Consider the following 12191-nt stretch of genomic DNA (forward strand, 5'->3'; position numbering starts at 1 on the left):
CCCTGGCCTCACGCCCCGCGCCGGCCGGGCAGGGGACGTGGGGGCGGCCGGGGGACAGGCCTGCTCACCTGGCGGGGGGCCCTGGCCGCCTTACCACCGAGCCACAACTGTCACAACTGGGCCATGGAGGGAGGCGACAGGACTTCACTGGGCCAGGCTGTGCCCCTCCAGCCCGGGGACCCAGGGGCCGGTGTCCAACCGCAGGGCGCCCCGCCTCCCCACAACGCACACTGGCCCGCCCCGCCCCCAGGCCCTGACCGCCCCGTTTCCCCCCTTACAAGGACTCCCTTTGCCCTGCAGGTGCAGAGGCTCCCTGCTGCTTCTTCCGGGCTTTAACTCTTGGGGTGGGGGGGACGGCGCGCCGATGGTTGTTTCTGTGTTTACAAAGCTGGGTCTTTTCCTGGGGAGGCGGCAGGATGGGGACTGTCCCTGGGCGCCCCCCAGGGTCCCGCAGGCCACTGGCAGGGACAATGGGCTCCAACACCTGGCACTCCCTCACCCCCGCCCCATGAGTATGTGCTTTGCTTCCTGGAGTGGGGGGCCGCGTGTGTTTCCGTGTCAGCCACGACGGGAACGGCGCCTCCGCGCACACCTGCAGGCAGGGACCCCACACTCAGGCTCACAGGCAAGAGCCCGAGGGCCCTCAGGTCTGGTGCAGGTGTTTCCTCCCATGCCTTCGCGGCACCCAGCGCCAGATGCACGGTCCGGCCGACTCACGTCCTGTCCCAGAGCCCTGGCTCCGCGAACGCGGAGGTGTGTCTGTTCAGGGCCTGGCATGGAGGGCACCCGTCTTTCCCACAACCTCCCACCGCCTCCTGGTGCTCAGCTGGCCTGGGGTGGCGGCCAGTAGGGGAGGGGACACGGGGGAGGTGCCGCTGGAGCCCATGAGCGGGCCCCAGGCAGGGCAAAGGCGCTCTGCCGCCCTCAGAAGTGCCAGTGATCGAGGTTGGCACGGACCCCGCCCCTGCAGTCTGTTGGCAGCCTGGGGAAGGGCAGAGGTGGGAAGTGGGGGTCGGGAGAGAGAGGGGCCTGGGGGCGGGGGGCACACAAGTGGCGCAGTTGGGATCCCGTTTTTGGTTTTCCGAATCCAGAGAGACTAGTTTGCCTGTCGCCCGTGTTCCAGATGTTCTTTCAAAGGCTCCCAGTCTGGGGAGGCCGTGGGCCCCGGACTACCCTTCAAAGCCTGCCTGGCCCCTCCTTGCAGCGCTGCACATGGGCAGTCTGGCTCCCTGGCCAGTGCTCTGCGGCCGTGTCTGCCACCCCGGCACAGCCCCTCCCCCTGGGTCCCAGCCACCCCACCCCCGCCCCCGCCCCGGTGAAGCAGCTGGGAAGGCATGTGTGTAGGACAGGACACCACGGGGTGCAGGCAGGCGCCAACCCCACCACGTGTGTGCCCCAGAGTGTTTTATGGAGGAAGAACCAGGCTCAGGCCACATGCCCGGGGCCTTGGGAGGGAAGGCAGGGCACTGGGGCCCGGCACATACCTCGAGTCCACGAAAGGCGGGGCCCATCCACTGGGTCCCACCGCCTGCACTGTGCCCTCCGTGGCCCCGTGACCCCTGGCCAGTGGCTCTGTCCTCACCGTTGAGTCTCTTTCCATCTCTCTGTCGGTTCTGGTCAGTTCCAGCCAGCAAAGATTTGGGTAGCTCATGTGCCCCGGTGCCGAGCCTGGAGGGCCAGACCTCAGGTCTGAGCAGGGCGGCCCCAGCTTTCCCTCCACCTGCCCCAGCCGTGGTCTGGTTGGGATGTCCCTGCCCTGGACAAGTGAACTTCGTCCCAGAAGCCAGAAGCCCACCCTGCCCTCATCTTGTATGAGCAAAGATGCTGAAGTGGGTTGAATGGTGGCCCCAGAGATACGTCCACCTCCCAGAACCTACGAGTGGGACCTTACGTGGAAAAAGGGTCTTGGCAGATGTAATAAAGGATCCTGAGATGAGATCATCCTAGATTACCCAGGTGGCACTAAATCCAGCAGCAAAGATCCTCAGAGAGGAGGGACAGCCACACGAAGCAAGAGGCAGGTAATTGGAGCAACGCAGCCACAGGCGAAGGAATACCCGGAGCCACCAGAAGCTTCAAGAAGCAAGAATGTTTTTGCCCCTGGAGGGAGCACAGCCCAGCCCTACAACACCCGATTTCAGGCCAATGATACTGATTTTGGACTTCTGGCCTCCAGAACTGTGAGAGAAGAAAAGTTTATTGTGTTAGGTCACCTAGTTTGTGGTAATTTGTTATAGCAGCTCTAGGAAACTAATACAGATGGTTTCTGAGATATGGGGATAGCGGCCCATGTCCCCACAGCCATGATGCTGACCCATCATCTGGGGGTTGGCAGAAGCAGGCCTGGGCACGATGTGCAGAGCCTCTGCCTGGCACTGAGGCCTCGAGAGAAAGTGCAGAGGGTGGACAGCAGTGGCCGGGGCGGGGGGTGGGGGTCTTGTGCTGAGAACAACGTCGAAGTGAGATGAGGGAGGGACCACTGGGATCTTTGAGCTCAGGCCACAGGCCTCCAGCCCCCACGCCCAGGCGGTCAATTTGCCAGGACAGACCAGGGTTAGACATCAGGAGGGTGTGCCTGAGAGAGGGGCGCCCTGCCAGGCAGGGTGGGGCAGGAACCTGGACCCGTGCACTCACACATCCCTGTGCACACACACCTCGACATATACATTTGTGTACACACACACACACACACACGCTCACTACCGGGGAGGCTCTGGCAGGAGCCCCCAGGGAGGGACAGCCAGGCCAGGATGCAGGAGCATCTTGTCCACCACCATGGCTGCAGCCCAGGACTAAGACGGAGATTGTGTCCCTGTAACTGAGGCCTCTGCGCCTCCTCCCAGCACCCCCGAAACTGGGGTTTGTTGGGAACTGCCTCAGGCGTGGGCGGACGGAAGGGCTGCCCATTGCCCTCTAACGACGGCAGCAAGGAGTGCTGTGGATGGGCAGCAGCCATGACGGCCCAGAGGCCACGCCCAAGCGCCCTTAGGAGGAGCACTCTCCCCACAGGACCTGGCGCTGAGGCAGGTCCAAGTGCAAGGAGCCAGGTGCCCTTGGGAAAGCAGGAGCATGGTGGGGGCCTCTGTGGAGGGCCTGTCCCCTCCCTGTCCCCGCACCCAGACCCCCGGACTCTCTTACTGACCTTCTACCAGGTCCGATTCGTCTCCCCCAAGCCTTGTGCTCCAGCCAACGCAGGACTTTTCCCTCCTACCTGGACACCTGGCCACACCCCCAGGCTCGCACAGCAGGAAGCAGCGACGTGACTGCTCCCCTCAGCTTGCTCCTCCACCAGTGTTCCCCAAGTTCAAGATGAGGACTCCCCCAGGGACTCAGGCCAGGACCCTGGGGTTGCCCGCACCTCCCCTCACCCCATTCATGTCCAAGCCCACCTCCTCTAGCCTCACCTCAACCACACAGGCCCCCTGCCCAGGCCACCCTCACACTCAGAGTGCGACCACGTGGCCTGGGAACTTACAAGGCGACTGGATGCACCCTGAGGTCCCCAGCCTGCACACAGGGCACATGAGTGCTTGGGCCTGGCTCTCATCCCAGCCCTTACACTTCGGGCTGTGAGATCTGGGGCAAGTCCTGTAACCTCCCCGTGCCTCAGTTTCCTCCTGTACGAACCAGGGACAGTGGTTCCTGCTTCTCGGACTGAACGCGTCCACACGCGCACGATGGGGGCGCTCAGGGCCAGCTGTGCCCTGCTGACGGCTCCGCCAGCAAGGCCTGTCTGCATCTCCTGCTCGCCTCTGTTCTGCCAGGGTGCCCAGGGCAAGGCCTGCTTCGGTGCCTACTGGGTCTGTCCACCTGTCAGGGAAGAGCATGACGACAGGTGTGCCGACCAGGCACCCCCCTTGACCAGGTGCTCTGCCTGCCCTGCTGCGCCCCCCTCCACAGGCTGTGATACGGGAGGGGGCCACGGACCTCAGGCCTACGCGGCTGTAGGTGCGCGACTCCAGGGATCAGCCCTCCACCGGGCCACGCAAACACAAGGTCCCAGGACACAAGACGGTGGGTCCCTGGCTGGCCTGTCCAGTCCCGCCGCCGAGGAGCCGCTGCCACCCTTCCCCGGCCACAGGAAATGGCCTGGCCCAGCTTGCAGCCAGGGCCGCAGCTCGCTTCCCTTCAGGCCCGTTTCCTTTATCCGGTTGTTTTGCTCCGAATTCACAAAGCTCAGCCTTCCCCTCCCCTCCATTTCCACCCTTCCCCCATCCCAGAGTGGAGCAGGACGGATACGATGCTACATTTTAGGACCAGCAGGAGTCCCCATCTGCCCCCGCGCCCCCCACCCATGCCTGCAGCGCCGACTTAGCAGGAGTCCCGTCCCGAGGCGCCCCCTGCTGGCCGAGCCCGGGAACGCCGCCGCTCCCCCCCTCCCCAACACCGCGCGTGTGCGGGAGGCCCCAGCGCCCCCTCCCCACCGAGGCGCGGACCCGGGGCGGCCTGGCCCCACAGCCGGCTGGCGAAGAAAGAGCGAACAGGGCCGCAGCACCAGCTCAGTTTATTGGGGCCTTGCTGGGGGCGGAGGGCGGGCCCCCTCCGGGAGCAGCTCGCCAGGCGGGCCCCGCCTCCCAGTCCCGGGCCCTCCGAGGAGTGCGGGCCGCGGCGAGGGAGGGGCCGGGCCGCAAGACCCTTTCCCAGCCCCGCGCGCTCGGGGCGCTTAGGAGCCCTCGGTGGCCGCGGCGCGCAGCGCGAAGAGCTTCTCCCAGCAGGTGGCGACGGCGTCCAGGGCGCGCAGCAGGAGCCGCCTCCGGCCGCCCCGACGCCGAAGAGGGCGCGTCTCGGGCCGCCGGCTCCGCTGTCGGGGACGCGTCGGTCAGGGCGTGGGCACGGTCCCCTCCCGCCCCCTCCCCCGCAGCTCGTGTCCAGCCCCTGGGAAGGGAGACCGCGGGGCCGTGGGAGCGAGCGGGGACGCGCACCTGGCGCAGCGTCCGGCAGTGGCGCCGCATCACCGCCTCGGTGCGCACGGCCACGGTCCAAGCCGCCTTTTCCAGAGCCCCGCGGCGGCCCCCGGCCACCGCCCCACGTAGGGTCCGACCCAGGGCCACGATGGACAGGAGAATACTGTGCTCCTGGGGAGGGGAGGAAGCGGGGGACTGGGGGAGGAGCCCCGTGGGGAGGGGCTGGAGGGCTTGGGTGGTGATGTCTCCATACCTTATGGGCGCCACAGGAGGCGCCCACCCGGCTCCGCCATCGGGAGGCCGCGGCTCCAGTCAGGTTTTTCTGAATGAAATGGAGCTGTCTGGAGCCCGGCCCGGTCCACCTCACCGCGGCCTGCAGGTCCTCGAAGATGACCGCGCGGTAGTGGTGGAGCACGTCGGGGACGCTGCAGGCGCCGAGCCTGGCCCGGCCCGGTGCAGCCCCCAGCACCGCCAGCAGGAGCGCCCAGAGCGCGGGCCTGGGGGGCCCCTGGAAGGGATACAGGCTCAGAGTCTGCGGAGGGGCCGACCCCCCTGCAGCACTGCGGGCAATGTGCTTCCCCCCCCCGACCACCCGCCCCTGCACCCGACTCCACACACACGTGTACAAGGGAATCTCTGAGCTGGTATAACGGAGACGTCGCCATGCCATTCAACAAATGCTCTAGGCACAGGGCTGGCAGGTTTGGGGAAGGACAGACGACAGCACCCGCGGCTCTGGTCTGCATGGGTGTGAGGGCCCAAGTACCCATAAGACTGGAGGGCAGGACTGACCTAGGTTTGGCTACAGCGGGAAGCACCCCCTGTACAGCATCATCCTTGGCCATGCCCTGACCCATGCCCACCAGAGCTGGGCTCATCGCCAGGTGCCCCCTCAATGGCCAGGCAGCTTCTCCTCACCCTCCCCATGGCTCTGCTACCAGCTCTGAGAGCCATGGGGGCTGGGGTTCCCTTGCACCCCCAACCCAACCAGGACAGGGGTGAGGGCTCAGAGCTCAAGGCCACACCCCTTTGGAAGGGGAAGGCTTGGGGAAAGCCCAAGGCGAAGGGAGGAAGGGGACCGCGGTCCACACCACCAGGGCTCCCCGCCCCCATAAAGAAGAGAACTGGCTCTCATGGGGAAGAAGCCCACCCCCACTCAGAAGCCCAAACCAAACATCAGAGAGAAAGAGCAGCTTGTCTGCAGGCTCCCAGCCCCCAGGCTGGAGTCACACAGCACTGGAAAATCAATCATGCGAACCCAGCGAGACTTGGGACTCGAGACACAGGACTCGACTCTGCTTCCCAGCCTGGCAGGAGAGCCTGACCACGCAGGGCTGGACCTGGAGTCCGTGGGGGCTCCCTGCCTGAGGCACCCGGCAGCGTTGGCCGGAGGACCAAATGCAATTAGCTGTGGGCCCTTTTCGAAGCCCACCCCCTCCCTAGACAGGCTTGGCATGATGGCCAACTCAGCCGCCCCCTCTGCCTGCTGAGGGTCAGAGATCATAGTGAGAACAAGAGCCGTTGGTGCTGGAAGGACGTCCAGGTGGGGTAGGTTGGTTGCCCAGGGGGTCCCGGGAAGGCCTGTCTGCCCCTGACCAGGGCCCGAGGCTCAGGCCAGTCCAACCCATGAGGACAGGGTGGCCCCAGCTCCAAGAGGGAGACTCCCTCCCCCCGCCGCTGCCGCTGCCGGGAAGGCCCGTGAAGAGCACCCAGGGCCAGGCTGCGGTGACGGGAACCAAGGGGGATTTCCCGGTGGGGACACAGCGGGATGTGCACGCTCCCTGCCCCTCAGCCGAAGTCAGTCCCCTCCCCAGCGGCCCGCAGCTGCTCACCATGGGCGTCTCAGGGTCAGGCCCCCCCCTCACTCCCGCCAGCGGGCCTCAGACATGACCCTGGGGTCCTCAGGTGGGGAGTGCAGCTGCCGCTCCAGGTCCGGCTCCAAACCCGGCCAACGAGGCTTCCCTGGACGGCAGGCAGACGAGGCTTTTGAAGTTGGCTCCTCTGAGCAAAGCGGGGAGGGAGGAGGGAGGCCCCAGGATCCCAGCCCTGCCCCCTCCCTCTCCCCACCGCTATCCAATCACTTCTTCAATTAACCTGACCCTGGAGCCCAGCCCCACCGGGCTGTCTTCCCACCCAGTGGATCTTGGATTAAGCCATGGGACCTGGGAGATCTTCTCTGCCAAGGAGGGGGTAGGGTGCTCAGTGGGCAGAGAGCAGGGTAGGGCCCAGCTGGCGGGGAAGGGGAGCCAGGAGAAGCGGGGACCACCCTACGCCCTCCTCCAGGGCCTCCCTCAGTGGTCAGCAGGTGCTGCCTCTGCCAGGAACCTGGCCACCAGCAAGCAGTACCAGGTGAGCAGGACTTAACCCTCCCACCCCCCAGCTCCCCCACCCTGACGTCCGGGGGGTCCTGCCCCAGCAGGTCCCAGGCAGGGGACTTCCCGGGCTCCCCGCTGGCCCAGCACTCAGGGGAGAGGTGCTTCCCACTGCTCGCCCGTCCCAGGCTGAGGGGGGTCTTTTGCTGGGGGAGCTCACGGCCACCCTCCCAACCAGGCTTGCAGGGAACTGGGCCACAGCACCCTGCCGGGCAGTATGCTCGTGCTGCTCAGCCCTGCCCAAGCCTAGGAACTCAGTTAGCCTCGAGTTGGAACCGAAAAATGTCAGTGGAAGAAAAGCTAAGGTATGTTTTCCCCAGGGAGAAAAGTAGTTTCACCACCACCTCGAGGCACTGAGAAAACAATCCCCAGGCAAACGAGGAAAGACATTTGCATATGGACAATCAGATGCTCTGGAACGTTCCAAAGGCCCTGTGGGAGAGGCCTCACCTGACCTGAGGTCAGAGAAAGTGTCCGGGAGAAGCCACAACCAACTAAGGGCTGCCAGCTGCCCTGTGGCCGCAGCCAAGTCACTGCCCCTTCCTGGGTCTCAGTTTCCACATCTGTACAGGGACAAGCTGGCTTTCAAGCTCCTAAAAACTTCAGGACTCACTTTTCAGTGCAATGGGCAGGATCCCTCCCACCTCCTCCAAAAGGGATCAAAGGAAACTCTTGAGGATCAGTGAAAACACCCAGGAACCTCCGGCGTGGCCCTCTGGGACTGGCTGATCTCGGGTAAGGAGTGAAAGGATTTCCAGAGCCACAGACCATCGGTGAGCGGGGCCTGCCCCGGACGCCCACCCCGGCACCAGCAGTTCCTGACCCCACACAGGGATGGTCCGATCCCGCCCAGGGCTGGCCACATCCTTGCGGCTCCCAGAGCATCAGAGGTGGACCCGGCTGGGCCCGCGCTCTGCAGGCAGATGCCCACGCCCTTGGTGCTGATGAGGAGGGAGTGCTCCCCAACCTCGGCTGCTGCCAGAGGGCTAAGCCACGTGTCAGTGACTGACCCGCAGAACGAGGCACCGAGGAGCCCCTCTGGGATAGTTTCTTACAAAAGAATGTGTGGGAGTAACTGCCAGCCGCCCTTCTCGTCACCACACGTGACAATCCGCATCTCTTCTCCCTGGCTCATGGCCTCTGGACCAACCCTGACCTCCGGCCAGATGTCTCCAGCCGTGGCCAACGCACCCCCTTCCAAGAGAACTAGCTAGTTTCCAACTGGACACAGACGCAGGGATCCAGAGCCCGAGGAAGTCTTTCATCCTCACATGGTGAAAACACACTCAAGTCTCCCAAGTAATGAATGCATTTTCAGTCTAGAGAGAGGACAGTTACAAGCGCTTTAGCATAAAATTGCTGACTACAAATTAGCAAAAGTGAATTCACCTGCCAATGGGAGTGAGCCTCTCACACACTGGGGGCAGCACCTCAGGGGCCAGGCCCATCCGCACCCAGGAAAGTCACCTACCCAGGGGCACACGCAGCCTGCCGCTGCGGGCGGGTGGGGGCCGCAGACCACCCCGTGGTGGGAGAGCATGTGCACCCGCAGGGGCACTGGAGTCACCAGGCCAGCCAGACCCCGGCTGTCCCCATGCGGGGCTTTTACCCAGGACATGAAGTCCTGCCACCGTCTCCATAAAGCCCTGGAGAGCCTCACCGCTCCCCCGGCGTCTCCTCTGTGGGCACGGGCTCTCACGAGGCCTCCTGGAAAGTGAGCCCCATCCAGCGCGGGGCAGACTGGGGCGGCCAAAGCACGTGAAGGGAGGGCTCGGAGAACACCCGCCGGCCACAAACCCCACAACTCCTAGAAAGCCTTTAATCCAGGACAGGACAGCCCGCCTCACCCCCGGCCCGCCCCCGCCCGCGCCGGCCCCACAGTCAGAAGGCGTTCTTGATGCGGGCTGCCGCCAGCGACAGGATCTCCCCGATCGTCCGCTGCCAGTTGGCGATGTCCTTGGACGTGGCGCACCACAGCTCCCCGTGCCGGGGCTCGGCATTCTCGCAGCGCCTTTTCACCTCCTCCCGCTGCTCCTGGGTGGGGACCGCACGCGTGAGACGCCCCCACTCCCCCGCCGCCCCCAGCCCCGCTCCCCAGGAGCGGGCCCGCCACATTCCACCAGGCCTCACACCAGGGCCCGCACCTGCCCCCCAACTGGGAGCCGACCAGCTCCCCCAAGCGTGGCTTCCACGTCCCGTGGGCACCCGACGGGACTGGGCTCCGGGAGGGCTCTTGCATGGCAGGACAGGGCCCCCGAGGCGCAAGGAGGACCCCCAGGCCTCCAGCTCCAGCCCCATTTCTGCCATGGCCCAAGCCCCCATCACAACCAACCCATTAAAAGATGCCCCAAACATCTAAATCTCAGGCTGAGAGGCTCCAAGGCTGTAGCCAGAAAGCCGCGTAGAAGCTGCATCAGCCACCGGCGCTGCGGGACAGGTAGGGCGGGGGCGGCGGGCGGCGGGTGCCTCACCTCGGTGCCGTGCTGCAGCTCGAACCTGTAGAAGAAGGCCCAGGCGTCCCCCAGGTCCGAGTCGATCTTCACGGTGCGGTGAAACCACTCCCGAGCCTTGGTGATCTTCCGCTCGCTCCAGAACAGCCTGCGGGGAGGCAGTGGGGTGGGGCCGAGTGAGGGGCCGGGGGACGGTGCTGGGGGGCACTCTGCGGCCGCAGAAGCCATGCTGGGGCTGGCCCTGGCCTCCTCGGGCCACAGCGTGCTCCCGGCTGGGCTGGACGATGAGCCTGGTGAGTCTAGGGACCTGCCACAGGCAGCCACCGTGGCACAGAGCCTGGCTCAAGCGCTGCTGGCCTGGTCCTCTCCCTGGAGAGCTCGGGCTTCCCACAGGGGTGCCGAGGAATCAGTCCTGAGCACCCGGAAACCACTCCAGGTGTCTAACCTGAAACCCTCCTGCAAGTGTCTAACCAGAGCATTTCTTAAAAACCACCCACAGAGCAAGAACTTCAAACTCCCTTAAATTATTTTCCTTTGAGTAAAATGCAGGGAGATGAAAGTAATAAACCTGACAAAAATTAAATCAAGGCTTTGATTAGGAAAAGTGAAGTGTATTTCCACCTGCTCCTCCATATTCACCTTCTGGAACGTTCTGCCCTACCAGGCAGCTCCAGCGGGAACCCAAGCCAACACTGAGAACCTGGGCTATACCAGCAGACAAAGAAACCTGAAAACTAGGCCCAGGAGAGGATCCACAGCGTCAGAAATCAAGTCAGGGGCCCAGGGAGCCTTGCCAACATGCCAGCGAGAGGAGGGCAGGCCAGCGGGAAGGCACGGTGGGCACTCTGACAGCCGCCCACCGGGACCTCTGGGTGGCTTCCATCCTCCACCCAGCTCCGCAGGCAGAAGCACCAGAGCAGACATGCACCACGAACCCTCCAGGCAGCTGTTTGGGCTGGTCTCAGCTACAAAACGGAATAATTTCATGCTCTGATAGCTTGATTGTTTTTTAAGCCTTGTGGTATTCTTAATTGCTCATGTTAGATAAACTGTGATTTAAAGAGCACAAACCCAGATAGCAGCACACAGAGCACCCGCCTGGGAACAGCAAGGAGGGACCTGTTTACCTTACAAAGCCTTTTATGAGGTTTTATGGCAGCCCTATCGGAGTGGAGTAGAAGGCGGAAGCACAGGGCGGGCAGGCGGGAGGGAGGGAGGCGGGGGGGGGGGGGGTGCCCGGCCCAGGCTGCGCCTCAGGGGCCTGCGGGAAGCCCCACACGCAGTGCCCTCAGCCCCCACGGAGGGGGTGCTGGCAGGAGCTGAGCAAGCAGGTGGGCCAGGCTCCTGCGGGGGCAGCAACAGAGCACAGGAGCTCCTGGGCCCCACACACCCCGTGGCCCAGGTGAGAGCCCAAGGAGCCCTCCTAGCCCGGCCACCCCCAACCCCCAACCCCGGCCCGGGGCTCAGGCTGCTCCTCTCAGGCCATCGTCCTCCTTCTAGGAGGGAGCACAGACCCTGCGGGGCCAGGAGGTTCTGAAGGCCCTCCACGCCTCCCCAGGGAGCCCCGGCCCCAGCACCCTGCATGAGCGTGCAGCGGGAGGTCGCCTGCTCACCTCCTCTTGCCCCTGAGGCTGGGAGGTGGCCTCCACACCCCCAGGCACACTGACGGGGACCTGGATTGTTCCCGGGGTCACACAGGTCAAAGGGTCTGGCTTCTGGCCCTAACGCAATGGAAACAACTGTCTTGCTTACAGCCCTCTGAACCAAAGAAGGTTCGCTTGTAAACTAAACTCCGTGTGGACCAGCATCAGCAAGCCTCTGTCTGTCCTGCAACCGAAGGCCCGCGTAGGAATAAACTGAAGAGTAGTAGAGACAGAGAGAGCAGAGCCACAAGAAAGAACCAGGACAGAGGGTCGGGGTCCAGGATGACCCAGGCCATCCAGGTAGCCCAGGTCCAGGGGGCCTCTGCCCAGAGATGCGCTCGGTCATGGAGCTGTGGAGGCCGCGGACCAGGGGAGCCCGCCCTGCTCCAGGGACCAGTGAGAGGCTCAGCACCGCCACGAGGACACCTACTCACTTGGCCACAGCCAGGAGCACGTGGGGGTCGTGCTCACACCTCTTCAGGGCATCCACGCTCTTGGTCTTTCGCTGGGGCCTCGCCTCCAGGAAGACGGCTTCAGACCACAGGACCCCTGAAATCCAGACACACAGACGTCTGCCTCAGCTTTCAGAGTTGTGCCCGTCCACACACAGGCTGCCCAAGGGCAGCGTTCGAAGACTGAGGGCGTCCACAGCTGCACCTCCCGCATGGCCGCTCACGTCTGCTCGGGCAGAAGAGCACAGGCCGCCTGTGCCGCCTGCCCCACTGCCCACCTGGAGCCACAGGGCCCCACTGGCACGGATGGGACAACATCCTGGGGGCAGCTAGGCTGGAAGTCCCAACAACTTCCAAGGGTTCACTCCCA

At 64.5% G+C, this 12191-nt stretch overlaps 2 protein-coding genes across 2 annotated transcripts in view; both read right to left on the reverse strand.

Annotated features, from left to right (window-relative positions):
• Positions 1-4616: 4616 nt before the first annotated feature.
• C16H20orf204 (chromosome 16 C20orf204 homolog) lies at positions 4617-8724 on the reverse strand. The gene is made up of 7 exons (XM_060077756.1): positions 8691-8724; positions 8045-8251; positions 6770-6905; positions 6501-6624; positions 5158-5412; positions 4923-5075; positions 4617-4801 (listed from the first exon to the last, which is right to left on the reverse strand). Exons 1-7 carry the CDS (start codon positions 8722-8724, stop codon positions 4664-4666), a joined length of 1047 nt encoding a protein of 348 aa, XP_059933739.1. The 3' UTR covers positions 4617-4663.
• The window catches only part of PRPF6 (pre-mRNA processing factor 6), a 35332-nt gene continuing 31710 nt past the window's right edge, over positions 8570-12191 (reverse strand). The window contains exons 19-21 of the mRNA XM_060120481.1: positions 11804-11918; positions 9748-9874; positions 8570-9310 (exon numbers count right to left, since the gene is read on the reverse strand). Coding sequence (XP_059976464.1) covers positions 9158-9310; positions 9748-9874; positions 11804-11918 — 395 coding nt within the window. The 3' untranslated portion in view covers positions 8570-9157. The remainder of the gene's footprint in view (positions 9311-9747; positions 9875-11803; positions 11919-12191) is intronic.

This window comes from Mesoplodon densirostris, chromosome 16, assembly GCF_025265405.1.
Source record: "Mesoplodon densirostris isolate mMesDen1 chromosome 16, mMesDen1 primary haplotype, whole genome shotgun sequence".
Lineage (NCBI taxonomy): Eukaryota > Metazoa > Chordata > Mammalia > Artiodactyla > Ziphiidae > Mesoplodon > Mesoplodon densirostris.